Consider the following 15,462-nt stretch of genomic DNA (forward strand, 5'->3'; position numbering starts at 1 on the left):
AGTTGAGAGGGGATTTTTTTTTTTTTCTTTCCTAGCCATGGGATGTTGGAGTATTTTGAAAAGAGCAAGCCCTCATTTATGACAAGCCTCATTGAGGCGGAACAGCTCATTTTATAGATGTCTGCCTTTGAGATATTATTTACTTAGTTAAAAAACAGTCACAACAAATGCTGAGTGCACTCCTGGTTTTGTCCCTTGCAAGTTTTAGATGGACCAGCTTAGAGGCTTAGAGGTCTTGGAACACGAGGATGTAGAAGAGAACTGGACTCATGGTGATCAGTTTTGAATGGGGCTATGATGTGGCTGGGGGAAGCAACTCTGGGCAGTAGCCATCAGAAGTGAGTCTGGGATCACCCGGGAGTCTTAGGAGCACCCAGGGATGGGGTGGGGTAGGAGGGACTTTACCCCACCCATTCTACAAGCCCTGCATTGGGAGGAACTGTTCCCATCCTCTGGGTGATGTCAGAGGCCATTTTAGTTTGCAGGCTTTTGTTTTCAAAACACACCGTAGAGTCATCCTGAAGAACAGATTTCTGTTTAACATGAGGCTGGGGAAATGGATCTTGTTTATTAAAACATACACATGCAGCAAAACCTGCTTGACTTTGTATAACCAGAATCAGCCTGGAGGCAAGGGTGAACCAGGGGAGATTTTATTTTATTTGTAGAAGGAAACAGGTTTTCTACCTGTTACTTGGCTTCAGGGGCAGATATCCCAAAGAAAAACTGAGTCCCAGGAGAGGAGGATGCTGTCTAGGAGGGTGGAGGACGAAGAGGGAGGAAACTGAGGAGTGTGGAGCCTCCACTCCATTCCTGAGGCTTAGACCCTCCCATTCTCCAAGGGCAAGCCCCCAGGCGTGCTGTTCTCTGTGCCTGGCACTTTGCAGGTGCTCTGTAAACAGACGAATGAATGATCTCATTCAATTCCCCAGCAGCCTTCTCTAGTAGGTATGAATATACCCCTTTGGTAAAATCCTCGATTTTCTCCTGCCATCTCAGCCTCCCAGGTGCATCTGTTTACATGCTTGCAGCCATCCCCTGATTTCTCTGGCTTCTTGGCTTCACCTGCTACTGTAAGACCTTCAGGCCTCACCTGGGGGTTTCTGGAGTCCCCAGAGCACCCCAGGGGAGCCCCCATTTGCCCTCTCATGACATCCTCCACTTTCTCCTGCTCCTACTCCCCTGGTTGGTGTCCACGGGTTGCAACATCCTGGGGGGTCACCCAGGAATGTGGTGGCCGCACTTGGAGCGCTCAGCAAGTGTTTACCCAGGTGTTCACTGTAAAGATCCCAGCCTCTGAGTCTTATATGCACCCTAACTATGCCATGTAACATGCGGAAGTCAGAATGCCTTGCTGCTGTTTGGTGTTAGGATTTGTCACCTGGGCTCGGGTCCAGGCTGAGCCTAGGGTTCCCACTGGGGAACTCCTTCAGCAGGAAGGAAGGCAGGCTCCAAACATGCTGTCTGGTTCATTCAGAGTCGGTAAGAAGTGTCCTCTCCCTTCCCTTCTCCTCTCTTAATTGGACTTCATTGTTCTGGGAGTCTGGAAGCTGAGCACCCTCAAGATGAGGCTGGAAGTTTCTCAGGCCAGGAGGGTCCCAAGAATGGGAGACCTGTGCTGAGCCTGCAGGTGGAGGCCAAGAGACCCTGCCTAAGGGAGAAGGTGGGCTGTAGGCGCCTGGAGCCAGGCATGGACTGAGTTCCCAGGGACTGGACCAACCAGTCTGTCCGGGCTCTCCTGCCTCTTCCTCTCGGGCAGGAGGTGAGATGGCCTGAGACCAGAAGAGCAGCTACGGACAGAAGACATATGAATGAATGAATGAGTGAATGAATGCATGGGCCTCAAGGCAGGGAGGGAGCAAGGAAGCAGAAATTCACCAGAGGCTCCTGCATCTGAGCTCCAGCTCCCATTCTAGGACCTGCCTGCTCCTCCACTGCAACCTCTGATGCTCCATAAATGGTTCAGGGTTTGGTGGTGAGTCTATTTCTGAGCCCTGTACTGTCCACCCTCATTGCGGCCTCCCACATTGCTGGATGTGCTGCCTGAGCCCTTATGCCCAGTGTAAACTTGACCTGGTCTCACATGTCAGCTGAGTGGGGTGGCTGAGTCTTCCATTCCTTCCCTCTTCTCTGCAAGGCAGCAGCTCCCTCCTGTCCCATGGTCCTTCCTTGGGATGTCCTTGGGATCCCCTCGCCCTCCAGTTTGAAATACACTCATGGCATCGTCTTCAAAGTTTCCACACGCCAGTGGCAGCAGCCTCTGTGCTGAACTGAGGCAAGAGTTCAATGTCCATATCAGAAAAATCGTATTAGAAACTTTATATCATGTTTGCCTCTTCTGCTTATCTGTGAACAATTTTTCTGTATTTTGACAGTGAATTTCTCTGTGTGTTTAAAGAAATTACCAACTCAAGCAAAAATATATAGAAGAGAAATTAAATTTCACTGATTTCTGTCATCGGAGCAATGCCTCAGATTCCTCATTCAGTCTGGAAAGACATGGAATCTTGATTTCCCATGGAACTGGGTCAACGTGCTATACATGTCAGAACAGTTCTCATCACCTGCAAGTTCATGTCAGGTGTCATAGCTAAACAGTCGTCACATCAGCCCCAGCCCCAGCGCCCTCAGAGTTCATGATGATGATTCTGATAGTTAATGATGTCCTCACGACCAGGGAGGTGCTATTCCCACTTTACAGATGACAAAACTGAGGCTCAGAGAGGTTTAGCAACTGGTCGGAGGGAATTTGAGGTTGAGCTTAGGTCTCTTTGTTTTAATAGTAACAGCAAGGTGTTTTCTAGCCTTTTAATTTATGTAGCACCTACCTCCGCTCTGCCTGTTCCAGTCAGTATTGCAGTATAACAAATTGCAGCCACACACAGCAGCTTCAAATAATAATTTAATTTGGCTCCTAAATTCTGTGGTTAGGAATTCTTCAGAAGAACAGCAGGGATCACTGGTCTCTGCTCTGTGATGTCTGGGGTTCAGAATCACCTGAAGGTTCATTCATTCATTCATTCATTCACATGTCTGATATCTGAGCTGGGGTTCCTGGAAAGCTACAGCTACCAACAGCACCATGTGCCCATGGCTTCTCCATGTGGCTTGGTTGACTCCCAGTCAAGCAGTCTCTGGAGCAGTTGAACCTTTTATAGGGTAGCTCTGAGCTCCAACAAGTTGGGTATTCTGGAGATAAGGCGAAAGAAAGTTGCATAGCCTTTAACGATCCAGTCTTGAAAGTCGCATGGTGTCACTTTGGCTATATTCTATTGCTGAGGCAGTCACATGCCAACTTAGATCCAAGGCATGGTGATGTAGACCCCACCCCTTGCTGGGGGGAGGCAAGGCCACATTGTAGAAGAGAATTTGAGAGACGGGAATACAGTCATGGTTGTTGGGAAGTGCAATCTGCCACTCTATTAAGACCTACGTTTTGAGAATGAACCAATCCACTGCCCATACATAGGTTCTGTAAATGGGCTACACCTTATCAGTATAAATACAGCCCTTGTAATGTAGTCCTATCAGGGGATAGGAAGGGTGGGACACTCCAATATTAATTGTCCTTTCTGCCAGCAGGTCAGGCTTTCACACAGAGCTCAGAGGAATGCAGAATAGTCCTGTCCTTTATGCTCAAGCAGTGTCTTCCAGCATGGGTCTTTTGATCTTGGCTCTTGGGGCAACGTTCCCATGAGACTATGGCTCCTGTGGTCAGTTGGAAATGAATTTTGAAATATGTTTCTTGTCTCCCCTGCCCTAAGGCTCCTTGGTAGCCTGTCCCCATGGGTTCCTGTCTTCATCAGGCCAGCCTGGTGTAGGTCTGAAGCACGCAGTCCCCTCTGGCTCCTCTCTGCAGGACAGCGAGTTGGGTGGAGGGACTCTGGATTGGTTGGCTCTTTGACTTGACCAGCACTGGCATTGTCTTATTGTATCTGTGATGCTGAAAGGGTATCTGTCCGCTTTGCTGCCTTGAGCAAATGCTTCCTCCTATCACTGTAGCCTTGGGAAGGTCCATATTCCAGGAGGGAGGCTAGTGTGGAGGAGGGAAGGAAAGACTCCTCCATTTCATTAGAAAGGGTCTTCCTTCCTTCTTCTTTTCCTTTCAAATTGTTCCCCAAGTGTCCTGATTCAAATCCAGAAGAGGCAGGAAGGTATTTCCCTATCAGATCAGATAAAGCGGGGAGAAATGGATCAGTTTGGTCATTTTTCACTTGTTGGTGCCAAGTGTCTATTTGAAAACTCCTACACGCAGTCAGGATATTACTCTTCCTTGCCTCCATACTGGGAAGCAGTCCCTGGAGTGGGAGTTGAGAAGGCAGTGGTTTCATTGCAAGCCACTGCTGCATCCACATCCTGTCCACATCCACAGAGAACTTCCTCCCCTCCCCCATCTTCCTCTGCTTTCATGGATCTGGGTGGGGGCTTTGCTCATTTCAGTCCAAGCTACTCTCTGTCCAATCCACTGGGGGTGGGGGTGGTGATGGGGCAAGAACAGGATGCTGCCCCAGCCCCCAGCCCTCCCATCTAAGGGACAACTGGTAGGCAATGCCAGTGAGGTGACAAGTCCTGTGATGCAGAGGAACTCAGGGGGACCCAGAGGAGGGGCACTGACCTTGCCTTTGAGGGTAGTTCAGAAGAGGGACAGCCTTAGTGGGAAGGAGCTTTGAGGGCTTTGAGGTGAAGAAGGTGGTGAAACACAGCAAGGTGTATCTATGTGAGCTGCTCTCATCCCTGCTAAGGAGACAGCTTTTACCCTGCGGTGTCTGCCTGTCTGGTGTGCTCTAAGGAGAGCTGGGCCTTCCCAGTTGGCTTCCCTGCTTTATTTATGAAGAACAAGATGGAAAAGAGGGGCAGAAATGGAGGGAGAGAGGTAAAATATGTGTACGTAGGGAGGTAATGACAGGATTTGGCATGGTTAGGGGGTATCAGGGAACCAGGGAGAGAGCTGAGGGTCGGAAATTATGAAGTCCCGAGCAGCTCCAGGGTTAGAGAGAATGGGGGGAGAGCAGAAAGGGGATGTTAGGAAACATCAGAGCAGGGGCGGTTATGATTATGAACCTCTTAAGAGTCTGTGAGAGGTGCAAGTAAAGATTTGAATTCCTTCGAAATCAGTTTTTGCTTGCAAGAGTTTTGCTGCGGGAGTTCAGCGTGGCTGCAGGAGAGGATGAGCTGTGCAGCAAGGTGCAAGTGGAGGCTGGAAAAAGCCCACACATACAGGACCCAGTGGGGCCGTTGGATGAGTCTGAGCTTCAGCAGGAAGGCAGCGGGGAGCCACTCATGGGTCAAATGGGACAGTGATGTGAGACTTCAGGTCCGAGGCTCCTCTGGTTGCAGCATGGATGTTGGATTAAATCGATGGGGCTGGAGACAGGAGGCCTGGGAGGAGACTGAGGCAACATTCTGCTAGGATGAGGAATCCTGATTTATGACCCTGGGGAAGGGAGGTGAGAATGGCCAAGGGAGAGACAGGGAGCTGAATGGGCAGGATGGTTGAGAGGAGGAGGGGGAGATGGAGAGGAAGAAGCTAGGGATGCCACTTGGGTCTAGATGGATTATCAAGAAGATTAAGCGAGGCCGGGCACAGTGGCTCACGTCTTTAATCCCATCACTTTGGGAGGCTGAGATGGGTGGATCACTTGAGGCCAGGAGTTGGGGACCAGCGTGGTGAAACCCTGTCTCTATTAAAAATACAAAAATTAGCCCGGCATGGTGGTACATGTCTATAGTTCCAGTTACTTGGGCAACTGGAGCAGGAGAATCGGTGGAACCTGGGACACGGAGGTTGCAGTGAGTCGAGATGGCGCCATTGCACTCCAGCCTGGGCAAGAGAGTGAAACTCTGTCTGAAAAAAAAAATAAAGAAATAAAAATAAAAGTAAAAATGAAAAGAAAAGAAAAAAAATGAGAACTACATTTCCTAACTAGTAGGGAGTGGTGACTAACTAGGATGAGTGTGTGTCTAATTGTGGAGCTCTGTTCCCATCATGAGGCATGAGCTCCCCAAGGGCAGGGACTGTATCTACCTTGTCCCTTTCCCTGTGCTCCACGTGAGGCAGGGGCTCAGTAAGTATTTTTTTTTAATTGGAATTTCATTAACTGTGTATCACAAGTTGGGCAGAGCTGACATATTTGTCATATTCAGTCTTTCCATGCAGGAACTGGTATGTTTTTCCACTTGTTGAGTTTTCATGTAGCCCTTCACAAGGTTTTATGGTTCTCATCATATAGGACAGGTATCTTTTTACTACATTTATTTCAAAATATTTTAAAGTTTTTGTACTATTCTAAGTGGATTGTTTTTTTCATTTCAAATTCTACTTGATTGTATCTAGCATACAGCTAGACCATTGCTTTTTGGTTTGTTTTTCTTGTTTTATTTTGTTAGAAATTGATATATAATAGATGTGCATATTTTCAGGGTACATGTGAAAATTTGATACCCTCCTATCATCAGATTAGGATAATTGGGATATCCACTACCTTAAATATTCATCTTTAGGCTAGGAACATTTGAACTATCCTCTTCTAGTTATTTTGAAATGTACAATCAATTAATTCTAGCCATAGTCACCCTACTGATCTACTGCCAGGTCTTATTCCTTCTAACTGTATATTTGTACCCATTAATCAGTATCTCTTCATTCCCTTCCCCTGCTATATTTCTTGGCCTCTGATAACCACCAGTCTACTCTCTATGTTCATGAGATCCACTCTGTAGCTCCCACATATGAGTGAGAACATGCAGTATTTGTCTGTCTGTGCTTGGCCTATTTCACTTACCATCATGACCTTCAGTTCCATTCACATTGCAGCAAAAGACAGGATTTCATTCTTTTTATGACTGAACAACATCCCATGGTGTATATATATACCACATTTTATTCATCCATTCATCCATCCATCCATCCATCCATCCATCCATCCATCCATTCATCCATCCATCCATCGACGGACATTTAGGTTGATTCCATATTTTGGCTATTGTGAATGCACTGCAATTAACACGGGAGTGCAGCTATCGCTTCAGTGTATTGATTTCCTTTCTTTTGGATGTCTACCCAGTAGTGGAATTGTTGGATCTTACAATAGTTCTATTTTGGTATTTCTTGAATGAAAGAACAAATGAATGAGTAAGAGTCCTGGACATTTCCTTTGCTGCCCTCTGCCTGCCTTGGCTAGAAGATGGTGCTTCTCCCAGACAGAGCCATCATCTTGGGGAGAGGGGATTGGTCCACCAAAACTTGCTTCCGGGATCCATTTTCTCATCACACAAACTTCGTGGCTCAGAATGTTGGCAGGAGTGTAATCCCTTTGAGTGTCTGTTCCCTTAGTAAAAGCAGTGAAGGGCGCTGCTGGCTGGTCTGGGAGGCAGTGTGTGGGTCTGTGTGTGCACCTGTATGCATACATCCTGCAAGTGGATGGACAGGAAGGCAGGCTCTCCTTGGCTTATCCAGATAAAAGACTCACGGGCTTGAGTATTTTGGCTCCTTAGAGCCTCACATTTTGGGGTCCTGAGGGGAGATGGGCCCCTGCATGGTAGATTTGGGGGGCCTTTGGTCAGGGTCAGCCACACCAATAACTCCTCCCTAGAGCTGGCTTCACCTCCTGGCAGAACGTGGGCGGCCTCTCTCTGGCTTCATCAGGCCAGGGCAGGAAATTCTCTGCTTGAAGACAGCACAGGGTCATTCTCCTCATTTCTGAGGTCCTGTTCACTTCAAGAAAGCTGTGTTTGGGGGCTCGGGTCACAGAAACTTCCCGCTCTGCGAAATGGGCAGCTGAGCCTCATGGCAGCTTTGGTGGCATTTAGACAACCCCTGGTACATCACTTCTGACCCTCCCTGCAGCCTCTCTCTCACCCCTGGTCACCGCCTTATTTTGGAAATGGTTAGCACAGGGTTTCTCCACCTCAGCTCATCTTGGACCAGATCATTCTTTGTTGTAGAGGTTGTCGTGCAGATTGCAGGATGTTTCACAGCACCCTGGTCCCTAATCACTAAATGCCAACAGACACCTCCCCCACCCCTAGTTGTGACAAACAAAAATGTCTCCAGACATTGCTAAATATCCCCTGGGGAGTAAAACTGCTCCCAGTTGAGAACCACTGGGTCAGAGGGATAAAGAGACTTTAGGGTGTGGTGTCTGCTCCCTGGGTGGTCCCACATGCTGTGTCCTGCAAGATTCAACAGGAGTCCAAAGAACAGGCCGTGAGCTGTGAGCTGTATTTCTGTTCAATTGCAGCATGAGAAACAGGTTGGTTCAGGAGCTCAGTCTCTCTTCTTCTTGTTTTGAGGGCTACTGGCCCATGGTCTCTTCTTTGTTCCTCCCACCAACCCACAGGCACCAGGCAGCTTCCCAGAGAAGACACAAGCCTCAGCAACAGGATGGGCCCTGGGAAGACTTCCTGCTGGGGACCCATGCTGGCAACCCAAGTCAGACAGGCAGGCAGGCCTGGGAGAGCGGCTGTTTTCTCGCTCTGGGCCGGTTGCTGGGGCAGCCGATCTCCATTATGGATCCGGTGCCTTCTGGCATCTGTGCTGCCTGGTACCTGCATCCTGTGTGGTCTCCTCTGCATTGAATCAGGGCTGGTCTGCCTGAGTAACAGGGTGGTAGCAGGAGTGATGCGTGAAATCTGACACTAGGCCAGAAACGGCAATGCGGCATCTGCTTCCTCCTCTCAGGTTGCTTGCCTGGGGGTGGGAGCATGCCAGACTCCCTTAGGGAGAAGCCACGAGATGGGGATACCCAGAAAGCCCTGTGGAGAGGCCCGCATGGCAGGGAACTGAGGCCTCGCACCAAGGGCCAGCACTGACCTGACAAGCGTGGGAATGAACCACCCTGGAAGTGGACCCTCAAGCCACAGTGAAGCCTTCAGATGACTGCAGGTCTGGATTTCATCCCGGGGGCAGCCTCACAAGAGACTTTTAGCTAGGACTCCTAGCTAAGTCACTTCTGCGTTCATGACCCACAAATTGTGAGAGATAATCAATGTTTACTGTTGTGTGAAGCCACTAAGTTTTGGGGCAGGAATTTGATATGAAGCATTGAGTAATGAATTCAACCGCCATCCTCACAATGTCCAAAGGGCGCTTGGAACTGCTTGCTACCTGGGAAAGACTTCCCTGCTATGTGGAAGTCCTCAACTCCCTGATGGTTCCTGTGTAACACCATCAAATATCCCCCATCCCACACCATCATCGCAATGTCCAAAGGGCCCTTGGAACTCAGGTTCTGATGAAGACAATGGAAAGATTAATTAGTAACAACTGAACCCACATGAGCACCTGGGGACTGAATACAGTGAATATATCCTTTGGTTCTGAGGTTTGCCCCTTGTCACCCCTCTTTTTTTTTTTTTTTTGAGATGGAGTCTTGCTGTGTTGCCCAGGCTGGAGTGCAGTGGCACAATCTCGGCACGCTGCAACCTCTGCCTCCCGGGTTCAAGCAATTCTCCTGTCTTAGCCTCCAGAGTAGCTGGGACTACTGGTGCCCGCCACCACGCCTGGCTAATTTTTGTATTTTTAGTAGAAACGGGGTTTCACCGTATTAGTCAGGCTGGTCTCCAACTCCTGACCTCAGGTGATCCGCTTGCCTTGGCCTCCCAAAGTGCTGGGATTATAGGCGTGAGCCACTGTGCCTAGATATTGTCACCCCTCTGAAGGACCTGGTGCTGAGGCTGAGGGAGAGATTTCTTTTGCTTTCTCATGCCACTTTCCTGCCCTTACCTCCTAGATGTGAGGAGAGCCTGGAAATGTAACCTGCACTGCTGTCTTAGGAGTCAGGCTGGGGCCACACGTGGGCTCACAGAGAAATCTGACACTCAGCCAGAAAGGGCATTGCTGCATTTACTTCCTCCTCTTAGATCGCTTGCTTGGCGGTTGCTTGGGGGTAGGGGCGTGCCAGACTCCCTTAGGGAGAAGCCACATGGTAGGGATACCCAGGCAGCCCAGTGGAGAGGCCCACATGGCAGGGAACTGAGGCCTTGCACCAGTGGCCAGCACTGACCTGACAAGCGTGGGAATGAGGCACCTGGAAGTGGACCCTCGAGCCCCATTGGAGCCTTCAGATGACTACAGGTCCGGATTTCATCCTGAGGGCATGAAATTAGTGTGATTAGTGATTTCATACTGAGGGCATGTAATTAGTGTGATTTTGAGCATTTTTATATGCTTATTGATCACTTGCGTATCATCTTTGGAGAAATGTTAACTGAAGTCCCTTGTTCATTTTAAAATCCAGTTATTTTAATTTTTGTTGTTGAGTCATAGAAGAAAAGCTCTGGTGACTGTATTTTGAATTACTTGGGGTCAGTGGAGACAGGAAATGTCTCAGAGTGAAGACATGGGGATGAGAGGGATGGAGGGGCAGGTCCTGGGAGCACAGTGGAGGCATGAAGGGAGGGGTGCTGTGCGGAGTGTTGGTGGGTGGAGCCTTGGATGGAGTCAAGCTGTTGGGTGCCCTCCATTTCCCACACATGGGTGAATTGCAAGGCTAGCTTCCCTGAATCTGGCCCTTTTAGGCCAAGTACAGGCAGGGCATTCTCAGTTTCTTCATCTGCAGTTTGTTGATGGAAAATCCCTCAAGTACAGAACCTCTGGCAACAGCATTCTTATAGATTTGGCTACTGCTGTTCCTAATTGGTTACTGCAATTGTCAGTGCACACTTTGGAAATTGCCTACTGGCTCTTTTGTCAGGGGGATAGCTTCACTCCTCTGCATCTCTGTGCTGTTTCTTTCTGTTCCATCCGCATGATCATTGTTCTGTGTTCTAATAATGAGAGGCGTTTTCATAAGCTCCCTTTTCTCTTTCTCTCTCTCTGACAGGGAAAAATAACTTCAGAGTTGCTTGCTACCTGGAAAAGAGCTCCCTGCTATGCAGAAGTCCTTGATTCCCTGATGGTTGCCGGGTAACACCATTAAATATCCCCAATCCCACGGCATCTGCAGGTTGACAGGGTAATCTTTCATGCTCATTACACACAGTGAAGTGAATGATGCTGGGATGTTGGGAACAGCAGGGTTAGAAGGAGAGGCACAGATAGGAAGTCAGGATTTGATTGGGTCTTCCACTCTCCACTCACCATGTTGTGGGCAGGACTAGAGTGACTGGTCTTGCTGGCGATGCAAGGAAGCCAAAGTTGAGCTTCTGTGCCTTCCTCTACTTCCCATTGCTTGCCAGGGGTGATGCTCCCGGGAGCACACATTTCTTTGTTTCACCTGCTAGTTTAGAAACCTTCCGTGGCTGCCCTTGGCCACTCCTTAGCCAGCCAACATTCACACTTTTCTCCACCGGACCCTAGCTCTCCTTCCCAGCGGCATCTCCCCTCATGGCCCTGAGGTTCTGCGGTACAGACAGACTACGTGTTGTCTGAGCATATACCGTGCTTACCCACCTCAGCACCTTTACACAGCATCTGCTCGGTCCTTACCCTGAGACATCCCACATGTCCCCCACACCCTCTCCACACCCACCCTGCAGCCACCTGCTGCTGTCCCCACGCCCTCCTCACGCCCTCCCCATACCCCCCATAAGGCCCACACCCACCCACACCCTCAGCCCTTCACCCTCTGGCCTTTGGCCCTTTGGCTCTGTGCCCCTCTCTAATTCCCATTTGCTCAATTGGTTACTGAATTTTCAAAAAATTTTCTTAAGAGACCAAAAAGTAATTGAAAATGTTTTACTATTTGCATTATGGGGGGCTTTCTCAAGCGCAGTCCCAGGCAGGAGACTCTTGCCTGGGTCTAAGGATAGTTCAGGGATTTCTCTTTCTCTTAAAATTGTAGTAAGAAAAAAACCCAAAACACGTAACAGAAAATTTACTCTTTTAATCACTGTTAAGTGTATGGTTCAGTAGGGTTAAGTATATTCACATTGTTATATAGGAAATCTCCAGAACTTTTCAATCTTGGAAAACTGAAACGCTATGCTCATTAAACAAGAACTCCCCACATCCTCCTTCTACTCAGTCCCTGGCATCTACCATTCCACTCTCTGTTTCTATGAGTTTGACTATCTTATAATGGTATCAGGTAATATTTGTTGTGCATCTGGCTTATTTCACTTAACATAATACCCTCAAGGTTCACGAATGGTGTAGCATGTGATAGGATTTCCTTCCTTTTTAAGAATGAATACTATTCTGTTGTATGTGTATATACCACATTTTGTTTACCCATTCTTCTGTCAATGGACATTTGAATTGCTTCTACCTTTTGGCTATTGTGAATAGTGCTACTATGAACGTGGGTGTGCAAATATCACTTTGAGAGCCTGCTTTCAATTCTTTTGGACATATATCCAGAAATGGAATTGCTGGGACATACGGTAGTTTTATTTTAGTTTTTTGACAAACCAACATACTGTTTTCCATAGTGGTTGCACCATTTTACAATCCTACCAACAATGCACAGGGGTTCCAATTGATCTACATCCTTGTCAGCACTACTTATTTGCTGTTTGTTTTTCTTTTGTAGTCATCCTAAGGGGTATGAAGTGATATTTCATTGTGGTTTTGATATGCATTTCTGTAATAATTACTGTGATTTTGAGCATTTTATATGCTTATTCATCAGTTGTATATCATCTTTGGAGAAATGTTAACTGAAGTCCCTTGTTCATTTTAAAATCAAGTTATTTTACTTTTTGTTGCTGAGTCATATAATTTTTTCACATAAGATGCCAGTAGGGTTGGTTTCTGTTGAGACTTCTCTTCCTGACTTGCAGATAGCCTCCCTTTTGCTATGCCCTTACATGGAATTTTCTCTGTCTGCATGCGGTTGAGGGGGAGAGAGAGAGAGAGAGGCAGAGAGAGATTGAGGTGGGGGGACATCTGTTGTCTTTTCCTCTTCTTGTAAGGACACGAGTCCTATTAGACTAAGGCCCTAATTTAACCTCATTTACTTCTTTAGAGGCCTGATATGGTTTGGCTGTGTCCCCACCCAAATCTCATCTTGAACGGTAGCTCCCATAATCCCAAGATGTTGTGGGAGGGACCTGGTGGATAATAATTGAATCATGGGGGTGGTTGCCCCCATATTCTTCTCATGGTAGTGAATAAATCTCACGAGATCTGATGGGCTTACAAGGAGTTTCCTTTTTCACCTGGCTCTCATTCTCTCTAGTTTGCTGCCATGTAAGATATGTCTTTCACCTTTTGCCTTCCTCCATGATTGTGAGGCCTCCCCAGCTAAGTGGAACTGTGAGTCCATTAAACCTCTTTTTCTTTATAAACTGCCCAGTCTTGGGCATGTCTTTATCAGCAAGGTGAAAACAGACTAATACAAGGCCCTATCTCCAGACATAGTCATATTTGGAATTAGGGCCTTAACATATGAATTTGGGGGGGGTGGGCACAATTCAGTCCATAATATTAAAACTCCAATTTTATTCTTTTGCATGTGGATATCCAGTTTACCCAACACCATTTGTTGAAGAGACTGCCCCTTTGAGTGGTCTTGGTACCCCTAACAAAGATCGTTTAACCATATATGTGAGGGGTTATTTCTTATCTCTGTATTCTGTTCCATTAGTCTATGTATCTGTCTTTATGCCAGTACCACGCTGTTTTGATTACTTATTAGCTCTCTAATAAGTTTTGAAGTCAGGAAGTGTGAGATCTCCAACCTTACTCTTTTTTTTTTTCAAGATTATTTTGGCTATCCAGGGTTCTTGAGAGTCCACATGAATTTTATATTCTTTAAAATGCCATTGAGATTTTGATAAGGATTGTGTTGAGTCTTTAAATCACTTTGGGTAGTTTTGACATCATAATAATACTGAGTTTTTCAATCCACTAACATGGGATGTCTTTATATTTCATATGGCTTCATGCTGCTATCTGGTGTCCTTTCTTTCAAGTTGAGGAACTCCCTTTAGCCTTTCTCCCAGGACAGGTCTAATGGTGATGAATGCCCCCAGTTTTTGTTTATCTGGGACAGTCTTAATTTCTCTTTTTTTATAATTTCAATTTTTATTTTAGATTCGGGGGTACACGTGCAGGTTTGTGACATGGAGATATTTCATGATGCTGAGGTTTGGGGTATGACTGATTCTGTCACCCGGGTGGTGAGCATAGTACCCAACAGGTAGTTTTTCAGCCCTTGTCCCACACCCTCCCTCCCTGCTCTAGTAACCCGCAGTATCTACTGTTCTCATCTTTATGGCCATGTGTACCTAGTGCTTAGCTCCAACTTGTAAGTGAGAACACACAGTATTTGGTTTTCTGTTCCTGTGTTAATTCACTTAGAATAAGATCCTCCAGCTGCATCTGTATTTCTGGGAAGGACATGATTTTGTTCCTTTTAATGGCTATATGGTATATATGTATCGTATTTTCTTTTTAAAAAATTTTTAAATTAACTTTTTATTTCAATAGGTTTTTGAGGAATAGGTGGCATTTGGTTACATGAGTAAGTTCTTTAGTGTGTACCCCATTTTCTTTATCTAATCCACCATTAGATATCTAAAGGATTATCTAATCTACCATTATAGTTTGAGGTCTTACATTCAAATCTTTAATCCATTTTGAGTTAATTTTTGTATATGGTGAAAGGTGGGCACCTAGGTTGATTCCATGTTGTTTCTATTGTGAATAGTGCTGCTACTCAGGAAGCTGAAGCAGAGGATCACTGGAGCCCTGGAGGTTTTTGGGCCTCCCAAATGTTGGGATTACAGGCCTGAGCCGCCGCGCCCCGCCCTTGTTTTCTTTTCTGCATTGAAGAAACGTTTTTTTCATAAGTTATCTATAATTTACACCGATTTGGTAAAGCACACTTTTGTGAACAAAGGTGGGTGGAAGCGTTTGTTTTTCCTCCCTACTTGATCCCTCCAAACTTTGGAAACTATTCATAAATATTCTCATTTTCATGTACATATGTTCTCTTTATAAGCAGGCTATAATCAGAAAGATTGGTTATATTATCAAGGCTTTGACTCAAACATCCTATTATGCAGAAAATGCCTGGCTTCGAGTTTGCAGCCTTACATTACAGTCAAGGGGAAACTGTCACTCCCTGCAGTCCCAAGAACCTTAGAGCTTTTCGGGGAGCGACTTGGCAGGGAGGATCCCGGCAGCTGCTAGCGGACAGGAAGCCCCGGGCGACCCTCGGACCCGTGGGGACCTTCCGCTTCCTGGCGTCTTTCTCCATCGCCCCACTGGAGGGCTGCTGGGGAAGCGGCGGCCGCCCAGTGCCTGGGGGTCGCTCCCTCGCCTACTCTGGCTGCGGGAAGGGAGAGGCGGCGGTGGCCGGAGCAGAATGGGCGGCCTGAGGCGACAGCCCAGCCGGCCCCCGAGGGGAATATGGCTACCTGCGGTGACCCGAGCAGCAGCGGCGTTAGCTGCTGCACCGCCGACTTCTGGGAGTAGCGAAGGCGACTCGCGAGAAGACGCCGCCAAGTGGAACCCGGGCCCTGCGGCCCTGGGTAGGGGCAGCAGCGACGCAGCCAGGAGGCCCCGGGCGGGGC

General features: G+C 47.4%; 1 protein-coding gene across 1 annotated transcript in view; it reads left to right on the forward strand.

Moving 5' to 3' along the window:
- LOC105504638 overlaps positions 1-15,462 on the forward strand; it is a 78,384-nt gene that overhangs the window by 18,759 nt on the left and 44,163 nt on the right. Inside the window, exons 2-4 of the mRNA XM_011932145.1 lie at positions 3,807-3,891; positions 8,340-8,517; positions 15,033-15,420. Of these exons, the coding sequence (XP_011787535.1) occupies positions 3,807-3,891; positions 8,340-8,517; positions 15,033-15,420 (651 nt within the window). The remainder of the gene's footprint in view (positions 1-3,806; positions 3,892-8,339; positions 8,518-15,032; positions 15,421-15,462) is intronic.

Source organism: Colobus angolensis, unplaced genomic scaffold (genome assembly GCF_000951035.1).
Source record: "Colobus angolensis palliatus isolate OR3802 unplaced genomic scaffold, Cang.pa_1.0 Scaffold93, whole genome shotgun sequence".
Classification (NCBI taxonomy): domain Eukaryota; kingdom Metazoa; phylum Chordata; class Mammalia; order Primates; family Cercopithecidae; genus Colobus; species Colobus angolensis.